Genomic DNA, 23645 nt, shown 5'->3' with positions numbered 1-23645 from the left:
AGGTCAGTACAGTAAGTAGAGGTCAGTACAGTAAGTAGAGGTCAGTACAGTAAGTGGAGGTCAGTACAGTAAGTGGAGGTCAAGTACAGTAAGTACTGTTTGGGAAGCAATCCTACAGATAATGGGATCATTCCCAGACTCCGTTACACCGGCGGAGTGGGAGTAGAGATTATAAATCCTAAAATGATTATTATTTGCCTGGAAGATCCTGAGGAGATCTTTACTTAAGCTTGTGGTGTTCTGGTGCAGTCCAATGAGCCCCTCGTGTAAAAGTATGAAGAAATTAATTTAGAAATACAAAGATAGAAACAAGTAAAACCTGATGTGATTGTCTGTGTGGACGCTGTACATTGGAAAACGGTACAATAATTTATTGTACTTAGACAATTACATTAGGCTACATTATGATTATTCAAATAATGGTGGCTGAAACTATGGAATTGCTTGCAGAAGAAATAGCGATTTGTAGGATCTCTGTTTCTGAACCAATCATATGATCACATACTTTATGTTTATGTACCTGATTCTGAACCAATCATATGATCACATATGTTTATGTACCTGATTCTGAACCAATCATATGACACATATGTTGACGTACCTGATTCTTGACCAAATCATATGATCAACATTAGTTATTACCTGATCTGAACCAATCATAGATCACATATGTTTATGTACCTGATTCTGAACCAATCATATGATCACATATGTTTTGTGACGTCCTGATTCTGAACCAATCATATGATCACATATGTTGACGTAACTGATTCTGAAACAATCATATGATCACATATGTTGACGTACCTGAATTCTGAACCAATCCATATGATCAGCAATGTTTATGTACCTGATTCTGAACCAATCATATGATCACATATGTTGACGTACCTGATTCTGAACCAATCATACCCTTCTGTTACCTGTTGCTGATCAATCTTAGCTCCTTTCTGGATGCAGAACTTAATCATGTCCACGTTTCCTCCCCTGACCGCCATGTGTAGAGGACTACTGTACGACTTATCCAGGACGTTAATGTGTTCCTCTATGGAATGACCCATCTCCTCTCCTGGACAACACACAAACAACAGGAGTGTTCATGTCATAGCCAGCATCTGAAAGTCAGCGGATGTGTGTACACTGTATTTGGTACTAAACTCACACACACAAAGAGTGGAACTCAATAGTAGGGTTGTTGTGGTGACCGGCAGTTATGAGTCATGAGTCTTACGCACTCTGGACTTGTGTTGGTAGTACCCAACTCGCTAACGATCATCAGGTCCTAATGGCCTGGTGCTCAGGGCTCTATTGTCCCTCTAACCACTCTGACATCAACGCAAATACATTGAAAATCACATCATAAACACACACATCGCCAAAACAGAATCAGGCTTTTAAAACTCACCTGATTGTGATTGGTCAATTTGAAGMAAGTAGTTCAACAACAGAAACTGAGTGTAAAACATGGTCATTGTGGATGTTGTTTCGAAGTCTAACAACAACAAAATGGACAGAGCTTTCTGAGGTGATGACCAACTCAAAACACATGTTAGAGCTTATATATGATCTATAAATATACAGTATATATACACACACTACTGTTCAAAAGTTTGGGTCACTTAGAAATGTCCTTGTTTTGAAAGAAAAGCACCTTTTTTGTCCATTAAAATAACATCAAAAGTTTAGACATGGTTAATGTTGTAAATGACTATTGTAGCTGGAAATGGCAATTTTGTTAATGGAATATCTACATAGGCGTACAGAGGCCCATCAGCAACCATCACTCCTGTGTTCCAATGGCACATTGTGGTAGCTAATCCAAGTTTATCATTTTAAAAGCCTATTTGATCATTAGAAAAACCCTTTTCAAATATATTAGCACAACTGAAAACTGTTGTCCTGATTAAAGAAGCAATAAAACTGGCCTTCTTTAGACTTGTTGAGTATCTGGAGCATGAGCATTAGTGGGTTCGAATACAGGCTMAAAMAATGGCCAGCAACAAAGAACTTTCTTCTGAAATTCGTCAGTCTATTATTTTTCTGAGAAATTAAGGCTATTCCATGCGAGAAACTGCCAAGAAAACTGACATCTCATACAGCGCTGTGTACTACTCCCTTCCACAGAACAGCGCGCAACCTGGCTCTACCAGAATAGAAAGAGGAGGGGTGGCCCCGGTGCACAACTGGAGCAAGAGGACAAGTACATTAGAGTGTCTAGTTTGAGAAACAGACGCCTCACAAGTCCTCAACTGGCAGCTTCATTAAATAGTACCCGCAAAACACCAGTCTCAACGTCAAAAGTGAAGAGGGCGACTCCGGGATGCTGTCCTTCTAGGCAAAGTTCCTCTGTCCAGTTTTGTGTGTTCTATTGCTTCATCTTAATCTTTTATTTTTATTGGCCAGTCTGAGATATGGCTTTTTCAAATCAAATTCGCATTGTAGCAGCATGTGCTGCAACCAGAATCACATGTTCTCCTCAGTTTTATCACGGTTTGAACGTTGTGCAGTATATCCAGGCCATAAACAGTATGAAAGCATATAACTAGGCAATCTATGGGCTTTTATAATGGAACAATCATTTGTGCTTTTTGGGCTTGGGCTCATTGAAATGGTTGTAAACGTAGGTGCTCAGTTAAAGTGTGTTAACGTAGGGCTCATTAAATGTTGTTTAACGTACGGCTCATTAAATGTGTTAACGTAGGCTCATAAATGGTGTTAACGTAGGCTCATTAAATGTTGTTTAACAGTACGGACTCATTAAATGTTGTTAACGTAGGGTCATTAAATGTTTGTTACGTAGGGCTCATTAAATGTTTTAACGGTAGGGCTCATTAAATTGTTGTTAACGTAGGGCTCATTAAATGTTTTAACGTAGGGATCATTAAATGTTGTTAACGTAGGGATCATTAAATGTTGTTAACGTAGGGGTCATTAAAATGTTGTTAACGTAGGCTCGTTAAATCTTGTTAAGTAGGGCTCATTAATGTTGTTAACGTAGGGCTCATTAAATGTTGTTAATGTAGGGCTCATTAAATGTTGTTAACGTAGGGTCAGTTAAAAGTTTGTTACGTAGGGCTCATTAAAATTTAACGTAGGGCTCATTAAATGTTAACGTAGGGATCATTAAATGTTGTTAACGGTAGGATCTTAAAGTGTTGTAACGTAGGTTCATTATATGTTGTTAACGTAGGGCCTCTTAAATGTTTAACGTAGGGATCATTTAAAATGCTGTAACGTAGGACGTCATTAAATGGTTGTTTATACGTGTAGGCTCATTAAATGTTGTTAACGTTGTGGCTCATTAAATGTTGTTACGGTAGGACTCATTTAATGTTGTTGACTTGGTGCAGGGGCTCATTGTTAAATTGTGTTAAACGTAGGGCTCATTAAATGTTGTGAACGTAGGGCTCATTAAATGTTGGTTAACGTAGGCTGCATTAAATTGTTGTTAACATAGAGGCTCATTAAATGTTGTTAACGTCTTAGGGCTCATTAAATTGTTGTAACGCTAGGGATGCATAAATGTTGTAACGTAGGATCATTAAATGTTGTAACGTAGGGCTCATTAAATGTTGTTAACGGTAGGCTCAATTAAATGTTGTTAACGTAGGCGCTCATTAAATGTTAACGTAGGGCCCTCATGTAAATGTTGTAACGTAAGGGCACATTACAGTTGTTAACGTAGGGTGGCTCCATTAAATGTTGTTAACGTTAGGGATCATTAAATGTTGTTAACGTAGGGACATTAAATGTTGTTAACCGGTAGCGCTCATTAAAGTTGTTTAACGTAGGGCTCATTAAATGTTAACGTAGGGATCATTAAAATGTTGTTAACGTAGGACTCATTAAATGTTGTTACGTAGGGCCTCATTAAATGTTGTTACACCGTAGGGGCTCATTAAATGTGGTTAAACGTACGGGCTCATTAAATGTTAACGTGAGGGATCATTAAAATTTGTTAACGTAGGGATCATTAAATGTTGTTAACGTAGGGTCATTAAATGTTGTTAACGTAGGCCTCGTTAAAATCTTGTTAAGGTAGGGCTCATTAAATGTTTGTTAACGTAGGCTCATTTAAATGTTGTTAATGTAGGGCTCATTAAAATGGTTGTTAAACGTAGGGCTCATTTAAAAAAGGTAGTTAACGTAGGCTCATTAAAAGTTGTTTAACGTAGGGGCTCATAAATGTTAACGTAGGGATCATTTAAATGTTTAACGTTAAGGACTCATTTAAATGTTGCTAACGTAGGGCTCATTATATGTTGTTAACGTAGGCTCATTAAATGTTAACGTAGCGGATCATTAAATGCTGTTAACTAGGGCTCATTTAAATGTGGTTAAACGTTAGGGCTCATTAAATGTGTTAACGTAGATCTATTAAATATGTTGGTTGACGTACTCATTAATATGTTGTTAACGGTAGAGGCTCATTAATGTTAATAGTTAACGTAGGGGCTCATTAAATGTGTTAACGTTAGGCGCTCATTTAAAATGTTTAACGTAGGGGCTCATTAAATGTTGTTAACATTAGGGCTCATTAAATGTTGTTAAACGTAGGGTCAATTACAATGTTGTTAACGTAGCGGCTCATTTAAAATGTTTGGTAACGTAGGGAGTCATTATATGTTGTTAACGTATAGTGCTCATTAAATGTTCGTTAACGTAGGGCTCATTTAAATGTTGTTAACGTAGGGGCTCATATAAATGTAACGTAGGGCTCATTAAAATGTTGTTAACGTAGGGCCACCATTTACATGTTGTTAACGTAGGGGGCTCATTAAAATGTTGTTAACGTTTAGGCGATTCATTAAAATGTTGTTAACGTATAGGGCACATTAAATGTTGTTAACGTTGAGGGCTCATTAATGTTGTTAACGAGGGCTCATTAAAATGTTAACGTAGGGATCATTAAAATGTTGTTAACGGTAGGACTCATTAAATGTTGTTAAACGTAGCGGCTCATTAAAATGTTGTTAACGTAGGGGTCATTAATTGTTTGTTAACGTTATAGGGCTCTTAAATGTTTACGTTAGGGCTCATTAATTTAACATAGGGCCCTCATTAAATGTTCGATAAGGCTCATTAAATCTTTGTTAACGTTTATCACTCGGTTAAATTCTACTGGTCTTATACGTACGGATTCCATAAATTTTGTTAATGTAGCTCAATTAAATGTTGTTAACGATAGGGCACATTAAATGTTGTTAACGTAGGGGCTATTTAAATGTTGGTAACGTAGGGGCTGATTAAAATGTTGTTAACGTTAGGGCTCATTAAATTTTCGTTAACGTAGCGGCTCATCTAAAGTTGTTAACGTAGGGCTCATTAAATGTTTAACGTAGGGATCATTAAATGTTGTTAAACGTAGGACTTCATTAAATGTTGTTAACTGTATGGCTCATTAAATGTTGTTAACGAGGGATCTCATTAAATGTTGTTAACGTAGGGCTCATTAATGTTGTTAACGTAGCGGCTCATTAAATGCTTGTTAACGCAGGGCTCATTAAATGTTAACGTAGACTCAATAAATGCTGGTAACGTAGGACTCAGTTAAATGTTGTTAATGTAGGGCTCATTAATGTTAATTGTTAAACGTAGGGATCATAAATGTTAGTGTTGTTAACGTAGGACTCATTAAATTTGTTACGTAAGGGCTCATTAAATGAAATAAGATAAACGTAGGCTCCCATTAAATGTTGTTTAACCTTTTCACGAGTATCAATCCCGGATCCGGGAGCACCCCCCACCCCCACCACACTGATTTAGCATGCGTCCAAGAACTTGTTAGCATCTAAATATCATTAAATCACAAGTCCAGACAACCAATGAAAAGATAAGTCTTTGTGAATATTAAAAGCCACCATTTCAGATTTTAAAATGTTTTACAGGGAAGGACACAATATGTAAATCTATTAGCTAAACCACGTTAGCCAAAGGAGGAGGAATTTTTTCACTCCCAACAGTTTTTCCCTGCGTCAGTAGCTATCACTAATTCGACTAAATAAAAATATATTATAGCCACTAACCAAGAAAACAAATTCATAAGATGACAGTCTGATAACATATTTATGGTATTGCATAAGTGTTTTTTTTTTTTGAAAATGTGCATTTTTCAGGTATAAATCACCAGTTCCTACATTGCACTGCTTTACATTCTGAAAGGTGCCGACCCAGCCAGAATAATTACAGAGACAACTCATATGAACAATTGACTCATTTTTAAAACAGTTCAGAAAAATACACAGCGTACAGATATTGAAAGACCAACATCTGGTGAATCCAAAACAATATTTCAGATTTATAAAATGTTTTATAAACCGGGAAAACAAAAATGTAGCGCTAAATTAGCATAGCTATCACCAGGCAGATTTCGGCTGGGCGCCCACGCAAGACACATAGCACAAAACAGATATGAATAGTGAACATCGTAAATTGGTCTTACTATGGCTCCTCTTTCATCAGAATGTGATCAAAGTGTCCATTTGTCAAGATGAGTTGTTGGTTGCGTTCAGAGTACGTCTTTTTCCCACTCCCATTTAGCACAAGGTACCGGTGGAGTGCACGTATTTCTCAAACGATATAAAATCTAACAACTTGAACACCGCCAAAATCCCTAAAAAAAATTCAAATAATCATGATTAAACTATATTGAAAAAACATACATACGCATGATCTGGTCACCATGTATCAACAAACTTCGACACGGAGATAATAATGGCCGCACAACACCAAGAAAAACGTTAGCTCTATCCATCCAATCGAGAACCGGAAGTTGTCCGCGTCATGCCAAAGATTTTGCTTCTCATTTCACGTCAGTCCAGATGGACAAGACATTTTGTTCCTCTGACGTCCTCTTAAGGACCACCCAGAAGGAAGGCCAGTGAGTTGTTTTCGGGTCATTAGGAGCATGACCATATATAGCAGAAGCTTTGAAGCCAGCACAAAACATCTTGATTTGATGTTCTTCGGTCATGCGAAAGTGCTGTGAAATGACTTCTGAATCACTCAGAGACAAAATTGAAACGGTTTAGAAACTGGAGATGTTTTCTTTCAACGGTATTATTTATATGCATATATTTAAGAGCAATAATTAAAGGAAGAGGCAGTTTAATCTGTTGAGCCATTTATTGCTAATGCGAAAAACAGCACCCCCTGTATTGACAAGAAGTTTTTAACGTTAGGGAATCATTAAATGTTTGTAAAACGGTTAGGGATAATTAGAATTGTTGTTAACGTTCAGGATCATTAAATGTTGTTAATGGTAGGGATCATTAAATGTTGTTAACGTAGGGCTCATTAAATGTGTTTTAACGTAGGGCTCATTAAAAGTGTTAACGTAGGGCTTCATTAAATGTTAACGTAGTTGATCATTAAATGTTGTTAACGTAGGACTCATTTAAATGTTGTTAACGTATGCTCATTAAATGCTGTTAACGTATGGGATCATTAAATGTGTACGTAGGACGCATTAAATGTTGTTAACGTAGGGGCTCATTAAATGTTGTTAACGTAGGGCCTCAATTAAATGTTGTTAACGTACGGGCTCATTAAATGTTAACGAGGGATCATTAAATTTGTTAACGCTAGGACTCAATTAAAGTTGTAACGAGGACTCATTAAATGTTGGTTAATGTAGGCTCGATAAATGTTGTTACGTAGGGATTCCATTAAATGTTGTTAACGTTAGGACGTTCATTAAATGTTGTTGCACGTAGGGCTCATTTAAATGTTGTTAACGGTAGGGCTTCATTAAATGTTGTTAACGTAGGGGCTCATTAAATCGTTTGTTAACGATAGGCCTCATTAAATGTTTGTTAACGTAGGGGATCATTAAATGTTGTTAACGGTGTTTAGGGCTCATTAAATGTTGTTAACGTAAGGCTCATTAAATGTTGTTAAGCGTAGGGCTTCATTAAATGTTGTTTAACCGTAGGGCTCATTAAATGTTTGTTAACGTACGGGCTCATTAAATGTTGTTAAATGTAGGGATCATTAAATGTTTTGTTAACGTAGGGATCTTAAATGTTGTTAACGTAGGGATCATTAAATATTGTTAATTGTAGGGATCCATTAAATGTTGTTAACGTAGGTCGATCATTAAATGTTGTTAAACGTAGGGCTCATTAAATGATGTTAACGTAGGGCTCATTAAATGTTGTTAACATAGGGCACCATTAATGTTGTTAACGTAGGGCCTCAATTAAATGTTGTTAACGTAGGGCTTCATTAAATGTTAACGTAGGGATCTTTAAATGTTGTTAACGTAGGACGCATTAAATGTTGTTAACGTAGGCTCATAAAAAGTGTTAACGTACGGGCTCATTAAATGTTGCTTAACGTGAGGCTCATTAAATGTTGTTAACGTAGGGCTCATTAAATGTTAACGTATGGGATCATTAAATGTTGTTAACGTAGGACTCATTAAATGGTTGTTAAACGGAGGGCTCATTAAATTTGTTAACGTAGGGATCATTAAATGTTGGTTAACGTTAGGACTCATTAAAATGTTGTAACGTAGGGCTCATGTTAAATGTTGGATAACGTAGGGGCTCATTAAATGTTTTTTAACGTAAGGGCTCATTAAAATGTCTGTTAACATAGGGCTCATTAAATGTTTGTAACGTAGGGCTTCATAAATGTTAGTTAACGTAGCAGATCATTAAATGGTGTTAACGTAGGGATTCATTAAATGTTGTAATGTAGGGCTCATTAAATGTTCGTTAACCGTAGGGATCATTAAAATGTTGTTAAACGTAGGCTCATGTTAAATTGTTGTAACGTAGGGCTCATTAAATGTGTTAACGTAGGGTTCATTAAATGTTAACGTAGGATCATTAAAATAGGTTGTTAACGTAGGACCATTAAATGTTGTTAACGTAGGGCTCATTAAATGTTGTTAACGTAAGGATTCATGAAATGTTTGTTAACGTAGGGCTCATGTAAAATGTTGCTTTAGATGTAGGGGCTCATTAATATTGTTTAACGTAGGGCTCATTAAATGTTAACGTAGGCTCATTAAATGTTGTTAACCGTATGCTCCATTAAATGTTTAACGTAGGGACTCATTAAATGTTGTTAACGTAGGACTCATTAAATGTTGTTAAACGTAGGGCTCATTTTAAATGTTGTAACGTAGGGCCTCATTAAATGTTGTTAACGTAGGGCTCATTAATGCTCGTTAATATATGTCTCAATCAGCTCGGGGTAGCATCAGGTTGGAATCTTCATGCTGATAAAAGCTCTAATCAAATTTCAAACATATTTATATGCTTTTGAATGCACTTCTGGTTTTGTTTTCGGAAATACAGTTTACTCAGGATGGAACATTATTAAAATACAGAAAATATCAACACTAAGTGTCTTCCTGCCCTGTCCTTGGTCCTCTCCTTCAGGCCAGACACTACAGGAAGCTGTTCTGTTGAGGCCCAGACACTACATGGGAAGCTGTTCTGTTGAGGCCAGACACTACATGAAGCTGTTCTGTTGAGGCCAGACACTACATGGGAAGTGTTCTGTTGAGGCCAGACACTACATGGAAGCTGTTCTGTTGAGGCCAGACACTACATGGAAGCTGTTCTGTTGAGGCCAGACACTACATGGGAAGCTGTTCTGTTGAGGCCAGACACACTACATGAAGCTGTTCTGTTGAGGCAGACACTACATGGAAGCTTTCTGTTGAGGCCAGACACTACATGGAAGCTGTTCTGTTTGGGCCAGACACTACATGGAAAGATGTTCTGTTTACAGTGAGATAAAGTAGATACACTAAGTTGAATTTCTAAGTTATTAGGGATATTCCTGTTCAAGTTAATAACTCTAAACTGTGTTCTGTTTTCTTTCATTTAATGGAAACTAGGATGACAAGTGGACGAACATCTGAGTTCGCGAACTCAACTCATTTCCCTTAGTCATGCCATCTGTGGATATCTGGCTTGGCCTGGCCTTAAGAATGTGAATTCTCATTTGGTCCAATCTGACAACGACAGAACCTTCACAAATATTTAGCTGTTGGATTAAACACATCCAGTGTCCTGTATGACGATGAGTAAACAGGTTGGGTAAACAGTGAGTCCGTGACGTGGTCTCTGGGTTTTTCGTGTGGCTCCGCGGATGACCATTCTGACACAAATGGCCGCCGTCGTGTACAAGTCAGTGTAAAGATGGACAACGTTAATGGGGGGGGGGCACAATAAAATCTGACTTCATCAAGGGGGGGGGCGCAGTGGCTCACTGGTCTGCGTTACCGACTTCCAAGGCAACCACAAAATGTCCCCCACCTTGTTAGCAAAACATTTTAGCGGCTCCCCTTCTTGACAGGCGGAGAGAAAAATGTTTAAAATAAAAAGGTTTTAGATGTTAAAGTTTAGGGAGCATGAGTTTTACTCACCAAAGTAACAACACTGTGTAGTTAAAGACTAGTAGCTTTAGTTGTAGTTACATATGGTTACCTCAAACTAAAAACATAGTTATATTTTGAAGTTTTTAAACCTATTTAATAACTTATATCCAGATATCTTCGGAAACTACCCACAATGCAAGTGTTTCTCAACGTCATATGGAGAACCTGTGCTATATAGCTGGTTCCAGCTGGCTAACGTTAGCTACTAGCCATGTTAGYATATAATTACATTCCAAACCAAGTGTTCTAGATGCTGGTGAGCTACAATGTACATCCACGAAGAAGAMACMATAGAGCTATATTCATTCAAACCTGCATCTGCTCTTCTCCTCCGTGTTTGGCAGCTGTAGTGGTATACATAGATACAATATCAAAAGTATGTGGATACCCCTTCAAATGAGTGGTTTTGTATATTTCAGCCACACCCGTTGCTGACCAGTGTATAAAAATCGAGCACACAGCCATGCAATCTCCATTGACAAACATCGCAGTAGAATGGCCCGTACTGAAGAGCTCAGTGGCTTTCAAAGTGGCAGTGTCATAGGATGCCACTTTTCATCAGATCGTCAAATCTCTGCCCTGCTAGAGCTGCCCCCGGTCAACTGTAAGTGTTGTTATTGTGAAGTGGAAACGTCTAGGAGCAACAACGGCTCAGCCACAAAGTGGTAGGCCATATAAGTTCACAGAATGTCACCGTCGAGTGCAGAAGCGCATTGCACATAGAAATCATCTGTCCTTGACTTCAACACTCACTACCGAGTTCCAAACTGCCTCTGGAAGCAACGTCAGTCCGCACAACAGCTGTTCRTCAGGAGCTTCATGAAATGGGTTTCCATGGCCAAGCAGCCGCACACAAGCCTAAGATCACCATTCGCAATGCCAAGCTACGGCTGGAGTGGTATAAAGCTCGCCACCATTGGACTCTGGAGCAGTGGAAATTTTCTGTAGTGATCAATCACGCTTCACCACTGGCGGTCCGACGGATGAATCAGGGTTTGGTGGATGCCAAGAGAACGCTACCAGCCCCAATGCATAATGCCAACTGTAAAAGTTTGGTGGAGGAGGAATAATGGCTCCTGGGCTTTTTTTCGATGGTTTGGGCTAGGCCCTTAGTTCCAGTGAAGGGAACTCGTGGTGGGGGGGGGGGGTTGTTGTGTGGGGAAACGTTTTTTTTTTCACCCAATTTGTCCAACTTATCACCTCTAAAGTGTCAATAAACACAAGTATATAACGTGTCGTTACATACCGATTTGAACGTTATGTCGAATTTGAATCACGTTATTAGGGCGGCGCTAAAGTTATCTTCAGAAGTCAACAGTGGCTGTCACCGGGGGGGGCAAACAAACCTACGGACCACCCCAGCTATCCTCATGTACTTTATGCCCTCTCAGACTTTTGGTGTGCACGACACCCCTGGATACACAGTCAATGGTAACTATACAATGGTAATAGGGGGGAGGGGTCACAAGTAGACCTACTGAAAAACATTTTACAGATACCATACTTTATGATTATCTTTACAGTGGGACCATAGAAAACGTGGAAAAAGTAAATGCAGTCCTTTATTGTTCTCATGGTAAAGACGTAACCAGCTTTGAGGATGACCTCCATGGCTTGCTTGCGCCCGCGAAAGCAGCTGTGGTGGATGGCGAAGTGGCCTAGCTTGTTCTGCCTACTGAGCTGTGCCCCGTGCTTCAGCTACAGAGAACAGGACCAGAGATGTGTTAGAGGGGAAGAGGTGGTGGTTTGGACAGAGAACAGGAACAGAGATGTGTTAGGGGGAAGAGGCGGTGGTTTGGGTACAGAAGAACAGAACAGAGATGTTGTTAGGCGGGAAGGAGACAGTGGTTTGGACAGAAACAGGTACAGAGATGTGTTAGGGGTGCAACCAGTGGTTTGGACAGAGAACAGGAACAGAGATGTGTTAGGGGAAGAGCCAGTGGTTTGGACCAGAGAACAGGAACAGAGATGTGTTTAGGTGGAAAAGGGAGGTGGTTTGGACAGAGAACAGGTACAGAGATGCGTTAGGGGGAAGATGGCAGTGGTTTTGGACAGAGAACCAGGAACAGAGATGTGTTAGGGGGATGGCACCAGTGGTTGGACAGAGAACAGGAACAGAAGATGTTAGGGGAAGAGACAGTGGTTGGAGAGAACAGGAACAGAGATGTTATAGGGGGATGAGGCGGTGGTTTGGACAGAGAAACAGGTACAGAGATTGTGGTTAGGGGGAAGAGGCGGTGGTTTGGACAGGAGCGAACAGGAACAAGAGATGTGTTAGGGGGGATAAGACAGTGGTTTGGACAGAGAACAGGAACAGAGATGTTTTAGAGGGGGATAAGACGCGTGTTTGGGACAGAGGACAGGTACAGGAGATGCGTTAGGGGAAGAGGCGGTGGTTTGGAACAGAGAACAGGAACAGAGAGTGTGTTAGGGGGAAGAGGCCGGTGGTTTGGACAGAGAACAGGAACAGAGATGTGTTAGGGGGAAGAGACATGTGGTTTGGGACAGAGAACAGGAACAGAGATGTTTAGGGGAAGAGAACAGTGGTTTGGGACAGAGACACAGGTACAGAGATGTGTTTAGGGGGATAAGACAGTGGTTTGGACAGAGAACAGGTACAGAGATGTGTTCGGGGGATGAGACAGTGGTTTGACGAGAACAGGTCACACAGGAGACCAGGGGGGAAGGGCGGGGTTTTGGACAGAGACACAGGACAGAGGATGTGTTAGCGAGGGGATAGACAGTGGTTGGAGCAGAGAACCAGGTACAGAGATGTGTTAGGGGGAAGAGGCGGTGGTTTGGACAGAGAACAGGTACAGAGATGTGTTGGGGGAAAAGGCAGTGGTTGGGACAGGAACAGGTCAAGATGTGTTAGGGGGAAGAGGCGGGTGGTTTGGACTGAGAACAGGTAAAAGATGTGTTAGGGGGAAGAGGCGGTGGTTTGGACAGAGAACAGGAACAGGAGATGTGTCTACGGGGGAAGAGACAGTGGTTTGGACAGAAACAGGTACAGAGCTGTGTTAGGGGGATGAGACAGGTGGTTTGGACCAGAGAACAGGTACAGAGATGTGTTAGGGGATGAGACATTGGTTTGGACAGAGAACAGGTACAGAGATGTTGTTAGGGGGGGGGGGAGAGGCGGTGGTTTGGGACTGAGAACAGGTACAGAGATGTGTTAGGGGGATGAGACAAGTGGTTTGGACAGAGAACAGGTAAGAGAATGTGTTAGGGGGAATAAGACATGTTTTGGACAGCAGAACAGGTAACAGAGATGTGTTAGGGGGATGAGACAGTGGTTTTGGACAGAGAAAACAGGTACAGAGATGTGTTAGGGGAAGAGGGCGGTGCGTTTGGACAGAGAACAGAGTACAGAGATGTGTTAGGGCGGAAGAGGGCGTGTGGTTTGGACTGAGGAACAGGAACGCGATGTGTTAGGCGGGAAAGAGGCGGTGGTTTGGACAGAGAAAGGAACAGAGATGGTGTTTAGGGGATGGACAGTGGTTTGGACAGAGAACAGAACAGAAGATGTGTTGAGGGGGAAGAGAACAGTGGTTTGGACAGAGAACAGAAGCAGAGATGTGTTAGGGGGGATGAGACATCGTGGTTTGGACAGAGAACAGGACAAGAGATGTGTTCAGGCGGGGATGAGACATGGTCTTGCGCAGAGAACAGGAACAAGATGGGTTAGGGGGAAGAGACAGTGTGTTTGGACAGAGACAGGAACAGGGATGTGTTAGGGCGGATGAGACAGTGGTTTGCGACAGAGAACACGGATCACAGAGATGTGTTAGCGGGAAGAGGCAGGGGCGTTTTGGTAACTCGTTGATTAGCCAGATGGTGCCTTATTATGTGCTATACAAATTAAGACTTCTTGATAGAAAAGTGTTCCGTCACGATCCAACTAGCGTCAATCAATTTAAGTTTGCTCATACAGGAATTGAAGCCGGATATAATCACGGCACCTGGTGAAGTAGCAAGGGCTAAGTGAGCCAGGTTGGTGTATATGGGATGCTAACATTTTTAATCGTTTGATTGGTTAAACTAAACTTTTTCATAATGTTCACAATTATGCGCCCAGCATGAAGTTTCACTTTTAAAAACAGAGTTATGGTTTTCATATTTACTGTATATCGTACTTTACAGCCACGTTTACAGCACATATGTAGTGTGCAATACTCACCAGTAATGGGAGAGAGCCTCTAGTGTTGTGATGAGCAGGCTAACATGAACAGGAGTGTTGCCGCGACACCTTCTAGGTTAGACTCTGTCTTAATAGTGGGACAACAGGAGCTCACAGCACCACAACACACACACAACACACACAACACACACTACACAGTAGGACGAATAAAAGAACGGATAAGTAAGGAAACATAATGAACACACAGAACGACAATATAGTTGGAATAATTTTAAGACGAATAACAAGGCTAAAAAGAATGCATCCGTAGGAGCGTAAAGACAAACAAGCAACAAGACAGTATTGTTGTGGAAGGAAAAAAGTGGAAAAATAGTGAAAAAGATGAAAGAACTGAGCATTACGACAGCAGGGGCGGGAAAGTGTGACAGATTGTGTATTGTGTCGGCTACGACGAGATTAAGATACGATATCCCAATCGACGATGCAGGCAGGAGCGCTATTATCAGGTTCAGCCGTACACATTGCAGGCACGTGAGATTGAGAGGTATTAAGCGAATACAAGTATGATATTAAACGAGTAAGTATCTAACAGAAAAACAACAGTTAGATAATCATGAGAAGAAGGAGCGGAAGCAAGGTACGAAATGCAACGAGAGAACAGACACAACAAAAACATACACACACACCACACACACACACACACACACAACACACACACACACCACACACACACACACACACACACACACACCACACACCACACACACACACCCTCATCACCCATCACACACAACACACACACAACAAAAAGGAGTAATGAGACCGTTTCTGTGATACTTACAACCTCCTCCACCTCTCGGCTTCGCTTGCCACATGGACAGATGGTATTGTCACCCCCAGAAAGACAACAGAAAGGCTGACAAGGTCTACGACAGAGCCAATCAGGTACCAAGACAACCGGGTTCTACGAGCAACAAGGTCCTAGAGCCAACAAGGTCCTGAGCCCAACAAGGGTCAAGAGCCAACAAGGTCCTAAGAGCCAACAAGGTTCTAGAGCCAACAGGTTCTAGAGCGAACAAGGTTCCTAGAGCAAGCAGAGTCCCTCGACCAACAAGGTCCTAGAGCCAACAAGGTCCTAGAGCCAAAGAGTCCCTAAGAGCCAACAAGGTCTACGAGGCCATAACAAGGTTCTAGAACGCAAGGGGTTCCCGGTTCAATCATGTTAGCAAGATGCGTGGCTGTGGCATGCAAACCCTTCTATTCAGGTTTCTCAGCCACACCTGATCTAACCCCAGACTGACCCATCAATTCACTAGTCACGGCCACGCAGCACTCATCAGTCATCCCACGGCTCAGTCACCCACGCCAAGTCACCCACCTCATCACGCGGTCACCCACGGCTCATCACCCACACTCAGACCACTAGTCACCCACACTCATGCCCCACCGCTCATCACTCGCTACACTCCACGTCACCCAACTCAGCCCCACTCAGCCACGCTCATCACCCACGCTAGCAGTCACCGCCCACCGCTCGAGTTCACCCACGCTCAGGTACCCACTCAGTCACCCACACTCAGTCATCCACATCCAATCACACCTCTGGAACACAACGACTCTTAGCTTAATGAACTTCTGTTCAAGATGCCCTTCCCAATGTCTCTCTCCAGGTGATCCGGCGCGTTACATTCATCCACTCATATCCATTCAAATGGATACATTCAAGTCTTGGATCCATTGACCCTTGACCCCTGGCAGACCACTGGGTTACCAGATGCCCTTGTCCCACCAACAGTTTGTTTTTCCACAAATGTGTAATTAACTACAGTTGAAGTTGGAAGTTTACATACACTTAGGTTGGAAATCATTCAAGATCGGTTTTTCAAACCACTCCACAAATTTCATTTTTAACCATCTATAGTTTTGGAAAAGTCGGTTAGGGACATCTACTTTGTGGCATGGCACAAGTCATTTTTCCAACAACTTGTTTACTGACAGATTATTTAACTTATAATTTACAGTAGCAGTTCCAGTGGGTCAGAAAGTTTACATACACTAAGTTGACTGTGACTTTAAACAGCTTGAAAATTCCAGAAAATGAATGTCATGGCTTTAGAAACTTCTGATCAGCTAATGACATCAATTTGAGTCAATTGGAGGTGTACCTGTGGATGATTTCAAGGACTACCTTCAAACTCAGTGTCTCTTTGCTTGACATCATGGGAAATCAAAAGAAATCAGCCAAGACCTGTTGTCCGACTCCAATTCTGGTTCATCCTCGGGAGAAATTTCCAAACACCTGAAGGTATACGTTCATCTGTACAAACAAAGTACGCAAGTAAAAACACCATGGGACCACGCAGCCGTCGATCCAGCTCAGGAGAGTGTTCTGTCTCCTAGAGATGAACGTACTTTGGTGCGAAAAGTGCAAATCAATCCCAGAATAACAGCAAAGAACCTTGTGAAGATGCTGGAGCAAAAGTATCTATATCCACAGTAAAACGAGTCCTATATCGACATAACCTGAAAGGCCGCTCAGCAGGAAGAGAGCCACTGTCCAAAACCGCCATAAAAAAGTCCGACTACGGTTTGCAACTGCATCATGGGACATGAATCGTACTTTTTGGAGAAATGTCCTCTGGTTGATGAACAAAAATATAACTGGTTTGGCCGTAATGACACAATATGTGTTGGGAGAAAAAGGGGGAGTCTTGCAAGCCGAAGAACACCCATCCCACCGTGGAAGCATGGGGGTGGCAGTCATATTTGTGGGGGTGCTTTGCTTGCAGAGGGACTGGTGCAACTTCACAAAATAGATGGCATCATGAGGTATGAAATTATTAGATAGCAGTGGGAGAATCAAGTATTTTGATACACTTGGACGATTTTGCAGGTTTTCCTACTTAACAAAGCATGTATGAGGTCTGAATTTGTTATCATTAGGTACACTTCAAAAATCCAGAAAATCACATTGTATGATTTTTTAGTAGATTAATTGGTGCATTTTATTGCATGACATAGAGTATTTGAATCACCTACCAACCACAGTAAGAATTTCGGCTCTCACCAGACCTGTTTAATGTTTCTTTAAGAAGCCCTCCTGTTTCCACTCATTACCCTGTATTACCTGCACCTCGTTGAGAACTCGTACCGCTGTATAAAAGACATCTGTCCACCACTCACATCAAAACAGACTTCAACCTGCTCACAACGGCAACAGACCAGAGAGCTGTGTACGGACATCAAAGGGATAAATTGGCTGGGATGGGTGCTAGAGGAGCATAGCAAAGCAAGCTTGGTGAGAAGGCAACACTGTTGGCCGGCATTTTAGAAAATGGAAGAAGTTCAAAGATGAACGGTCATCATCCCTCGGTCCTGGGCTCCATGCCAAGATCTCACCTCGTGGGGCAATCAATGATCAGTTGAGAGAAGGTGAGGGATGCAGCAAGAAACTAACACTGCAGGACTGGTCAATGACTGAAGAGAGCTGGGACCAACAGTCTCAAAGAAAACCATTAGTAACACACTATCGCCGTCAATGGAATTAAATCCCTGCAGCGCCGCAAGGTCCCCTGCTCAAGCCAGCGCGTGTCCAGGCCCGTCTGAAGTTTTGCCAATGACCACTGGATGATCCAGAGGAGGAATGGGAGAAGGTTATGTGTCTGAAGAGCCCAAAAATAGAGCTTTTTGGTCTAAACTCACTCGCCGTGTTTGGAGGAAGAAGAAGGATGAGTACAACCCAAGAACACCATCGCCAACCGTGAAGCATGGAAGGTGGAAACATCATTCTTTGAGGATGCTTTTCTGCAAAGGGGACAGGACGACTGCACCGTATTGAGGGGAGGATGGATGGGGCCATGTATCGCGAGATCTTGGCCAACAACCTCCTCCTCAGTAAGAGCATTGAAGTGGGTCGTGGCTGGGTCTTCCAGCATGACAACGACCCCCGAAACACACACAGCCAGGGCAACTAAGGAGTGGCTCCGTAAGAAGCATCTCAAGGTCCTGGTGTGGCCTAGCCAGTCTCCAGACTGAACCCAATAGAAAATCTTTGGAGGGAGCTGAAAGTCCGTATTGCCCAGCGACAGCCCCGAAACCTGAGGATCTGGAGAAGGTCTGTATGGAGGAGTGAGCCAAAATCCTTGCTGTAGTGTGTGCAAATGGTCAAAGCACTACAGGAAACGTATGATCTCTGTAATTGCAAACAAAGTTTTCTGATACCAAAATATTAAGTTCTGCTTTTCTGATGTATCAAATACTTATGTCATGCAATAAAATGCAAATTAATTAATTAAAATCATACAATGTGAATTTTCTGGATTTTTGTTTTAGATTCCGTCTCTCAACAGTTGAAGTGCTTTGTAATGTAGGAAAACTGCAAAATCGGCAGTGTATCAAAACTTGTTCTCCCCACTGTATATTGAAAGCAACATCTCAAGACTTCAGTCAGGAAGTTAATGCTTGGTCGAAAAAATGGGTCTTCCAAATGGACAATGACCCAAGCATACTTCAAAGTTGAGGCAAAATGGCTTAAGGACAACCAAGTCAAGATATGTGGACTGGCCCTCACAAGCCCTGACCTCAATCCTATAGAACATTTGTGGGGCAGAACTGAACAGGCGTGTGCGAGCAAGGAGGCCTACAAACCTGACTCAGTTACACCAGCTCTGTCAGGAGGAATGGGACAAAATTTACCCAACTTATTGTGGGAAGCTTGTGGAAGGCTACTCGAAACATTTGACCACAGTTAAACAATTTAAAGGCAATGCTACCAAATACTAATTGAGTGTATGTAACTTCTGACCACTGGGAATGTGATGAAAGAAATAAAAGCTGAAATTAATCATTCTCTCTACTATTATTCTGCATTTCACATTCTTAAAATAAAGTGGTGATCCTAACTGACCTAAGACAGGGAATTTTTTACTGGGATTAAATGTAAGGAATTGGGAAAACTGAGATTAAATGTATTTGGCTAAGGTTTATGTAAATCCTACTTCAACTGTACAATCATGTTCTCATGTTTCCATTTGGAGCGCAACATCACATTGCTAAAACATACGGCTTAATATATAATTAGGCAGCTGGAAAATATAGACTAATCTAAATGAGCTAATACAGTATAATTCATGAATTCTGATTAGGATCCTCTCCCCTCTCCCATTCCTTTTCAAAAATTCTTCTCTCTCTCTTCTCTCTCATCTCTCTGTCTCTTCCTCTCTCTCTCTCTCTCTCTCTCTCTTCTCTCTCTCTCTCTCTCTCTCTCTCTCTCTCTCTCTTCCTCTCTCTCTCTCTCTCTTCTCTCTCTCTCTCTCTCTCTCTTCTCTCTCTCCAATATAATTAATATTAATTAATTTTCTATTTGAACTTTAAATGTGTTAGAAGATAATGATACGCCTTTCAAACGTTGTATGCCACATTGTGTTCAACATTATCAACAAATGACTTGATGTCTACAAAGAGAATTAGAGTCGTTAAACGGGAGTGATGACGAGTGTGTTGTATATAATGGTCGTTATTGTCAAAATTCAGCTTTTAACAACATCAGAATTGGTAAAAACCATTCTGCATGCCAACATATTAGGCAATAATTAAGAGTGAAGGCAAAGTGATCGTGTCAGAGAAATAAATTTCAAATGTTTTACCGTTGAGACATTTGATGTACCGTCAATTCACTGCGGTGTGTCTGAAGCAACGGTGTGCTAGAGTTCACAAGCTGGCGATGCCTCATCGTGATTGGTTATCCCCCAATTTCAAACACTATCGATGAGCGTCATCACTATCTTTCCTTTGCATGACCTCAAACTGTCGTGATTAACCAGCTGAAATAAACGTTTATGACTTGATTTGTGCGGTCGAGTGATTTTACCATCGTCCTAAAACCTACTCTTAGGAATCCCGTTAAAAACCTGTTTCAAGACAACAAAAAAATCCTAGTTTAGACTTTTTCTGAGACGAGCTTTGTGGATACGGGCCCTCGTCATATCAAGACAACTGGAAACTGAAAAATACAGGGTCAACATGTTTTGTTTAAGTTACTTTTTCCTCAACTTTTCTCTCTAACTTTATAGCAAAGGTTGAAGTGTCATTGTAGCCAGCGACCTCCACATAATAATTCATATAAACAAATGTCATTACGGTCAGAATAACTTAAACGGGAGGCAACAGTCATATAATGATAATTAGCTTAACAGCCAACGTGTAAAATTTAACATTACTATTAAAATCCGTGGCGGGTATTCCGGGAAGCCAAGGGAAGCCAGGCTTCCCCCACAAAAATGTACTCGCAAAAAATAAAAACACATACAAATAATGTATCTTTTGTCTCTCTGTGTTTCATACATTTCCTTCAATTTGCAAGAGGCTGAATGTATCCCACCGGGGAGAAAGCATCCGAGAGAATGAAACAGCRCCCCCTCTGTCTCAGCATGTGTAACCCATCTATTTGATTCTGTCTGGTCAAAAAGAGTATGACATTGTTGTAGCCCGCAGCATGCATGGGAAGCCAGTGAGAGTTTGGCCACCATTGATAAAAAAATATATAAAAATAATAGCCAATCAGCATTGAGCTAAATTGAGTGAGCTCAGCTGTGAATGGTCTTGACCCAACAACAAAAAAAGTGTCAAGGGAAGCCAGATTAGATTTGGCTTCACACCAATCACATTGCATCAGAAGCCAAACGTCATTGACAGAAGAAAAAACTTGAATTGTTGCATCTCGTTGTGTCATTGTCCTCCGGTGGCTAGCTAGCTAAAATAGTCCCTTTCCTAAATTAGCCATGGATGGAGATAGGGATTTGGACTTGTGGTTTTGCTTAATTCTCCGTACTGGTCAATGATTATAACTGTGATTCTGATCCAACCATAAATTCATACATTTTCCCCTCAGAGAATAGTAAATCAGCAGGGTTTTGGAAGGGGAAGTTACGAGCCGGTATAGGCTAAGTAAGGCTCACAGTGTCTCACCTTGACCAGGTGGTTGTGTTGGTGGCTGACCGCCAGGTGTAGAGGAGACATCAAGGCCTTGTTGAGGACGTTGGGTTCGACCCCCAGCTCTAACAGAGCCCTGCAGCTCTCTGACTGGTTCCTCTCCACGGCCCAATGCAGCGGCATAGACCCCTCATCATCATACAGGTTCCACTCTGGGAGGATAGAGGTAGGAAGAGGGTTTGGGTTAAATGTGGAAAGACACAATTTTAGTTGAAGGAATTCAGTTGTACAATCACTAGGTATCCCCCAGTACGAGTGCGGATGGGTGAGGAGGGGTGGAGAGAGGGATGAGAGGTGAGGAAGGGGTGGAGAGAGGGAATGGAGTGAGAAGGAGTGGAGAGAGGGAGGGAGGTGAGGAGGGGTGGAGAGACGGAAGGAGGTGAGGAGGGTGTAGAGAGGGAGGAGAGGAGAGGAGGGTGGAGAGAGGGAAGGAGGTGAGGAGGGGTGAGAGAGGGAGGGAGGTGAGGAGGGGTGGAGAGAGGGAGGGGAGGTGAGGAGGGGTGGAGAGAGGGAGGGAGCGTGAGAGGGGTGGAGAGAGGGAGGGGAGGTGGAGGAGGGGTGGAGAGAGGGAGGGAGGTGAGGAGGGGTGGAGAGAGGGAGGGGAGTGAGGAGGGGTGGGAGAGAGGGAATGGAGGTGAGGAGGGGTGGGAGAGGGATGGAGGTGAGGAGGGTGGCAGAGAGGGAGGGGAGGTGAGGAGCGGTGGAGAGACGGAAAGGGAGGTGAGGAGGGGTGGAGAGAGGGAGGGAAGGTTGAGGAGGGGTGGAGAGAGGGAGGGGAGGTGAGGAGGGGTGGAGAGAGGGAGGGGAAGTGAGGAGAGGTGGAGAGGTGATGAGAGGAGGAGTGGGAGAGAGGGAGGGAGGTGAAGGAGGGTGGAGAGAGGGAGGGGAGGTGAGGAGGGGTGGAGAGAGGGAAGGGAGGTGAGGAGGGGTGGAGCGAGGGAGGGGAGTGAGGAGGGGTGGAGAGAGGGAATGGAGGTGAGGAGGGGTGGAGAGAGGGAATGGAGGTGAGGAGGGTGGAGAGAGGGAGGGAGGTGAGGAGGGGTGAGAGAGGGAGGGAGGGGAGGTGAGGAGGGTGGAGAGAGGGGGGGGGGTGAGGAGGGGTGGAGGAGGGAATGGAGGTGAGGAGGGGTGGAGAGAGGGAGGGGAGGTGAGGAGGGGTGGGAGAGGGAGGGGAAGGTGAGGAGGGGTGGAGAGGGAGGGAGGTGAGGAGGGGTGGAGAGAGGGAGGGAGGGTGAGGAGGGTGGAGAGAGGGAGGGGAGGTGGGAGGGGTGGAAGAGAGGAGGGAGGTGAAGGAGGGGTGGAGAGAGGAGGGGAGGGTGGGAGGGGTGGAGAGGGAGGGAGGTGAGGAGGGTGGAGAGAGGGAAGGGAGGTGAGGAGGGGTGGGAGAGGGAGATGGAGGTTGAGGAGGGGTGGTGCAGAGAGGGAGGTAGGTGAGGAGGGGTGGAGAGAAGGGAGGTGGAAGGTGGAAGAGAAGCGGAGGGAGACGGGAGGAAGAGGTGGAGGTGAGCGGGTGGAGAGAGGGAATGGGGTAGGAGGTGGAGGAGCGGGTGGAGGAGTGAGAGCGGGGAAGGGAGGTAGGGTAGAAGGAATGAGGGAGGGGTGGAGAGCGAGGAGGGAGGAGGGAGAGGGGGGTGAGGAGAGGTGTGAGAGAGTGAGGGGGGGGGTGGAGAGGAGGGAAGGAAGGTGAGCTTAGACAGGGTGATAATGGGGAGGAGAGTGGGAGGTGAGGAGAGGAAGAGGGGGGTGGAGATGTGGTGAGAGGTGAGGATGGGTGATATGGGAAGGAGAGTGGGAGGTGAGAGAGGAGAGGAGGGGTTGGAGAGTGTGGTGAGGTGAGGATGGGTGATTTGGAGGAGAGTGGGGGGTGAGGAGAGGAGAGGAGGGGTGGAGAGTGTGGTGAGAGGTGAGGATGGGTGATATGGCGGGGAGAGTGGGAGTGAGGAGGGTGAGGAGGGGTGATATGGAAGGGAGAGTGGGAGGTGAGAGAGAGGAGAGGGAAGGAGAGTGAGAGGAGAGGAGAGGAGAAGGAGAGGAGGGAGAGGAGAAGGAGAGGAGAGGAGAGGAGAGGAGAGGAGGAGATGGAGAGGAGAGGAGAGGAGATTGGGGCGGAGAAGA

At 43.2% G+C, this 23645-nt stretch overlaps 1 protein-coding gene across 1 annotated transcript in view; it reads right to left on the bottom strand.

Annotated features, from left to right (window-relative positions):
• The window catches only part of LOC112069316 (transient receptor potential cation channel subfamily A member 1-like), a gene marked incomplete at its 5' end in the record, with an annotated part of 109719 nt that overhangs the window by 82177 nt on the left and 3897 nt on the right, over window positions 1-23645 (bottom strand). Inside the window, 4 exon segments of the mRNA XM_070438507.1 lie at window positions 924-1069; window positions 11989-12097; window positions 17668-17693; window positions 21497-21682. Coding sequence (XP_070294608.1) covers window positions 924-1069; window positions 11989-12097; window positions 17668-17693; window positions 21497-21682 — 467 coding nt within the window.

Source organism: Salvelinus sp. IW2-2015, unplaced genomic scaffold, assembly GCF_002910315.2.
Source record: "Salvelinus sp. IW2-2015 unplaced genomic scaffold, ASM291031v2 Un_scaffold979, whole genome shotgun sequence".
Taxonomy (NCBI): domain Eukaryota; kingdom Metazoa; phylum Chordata; class Actinopteri; order Salmoniformes; family Salmonidae; genus Salvelinus; species Salvelinus sp. IW2-2015.
This window is presented reverse-complemented; position numbering and strand designations above follow the sequence as displayed.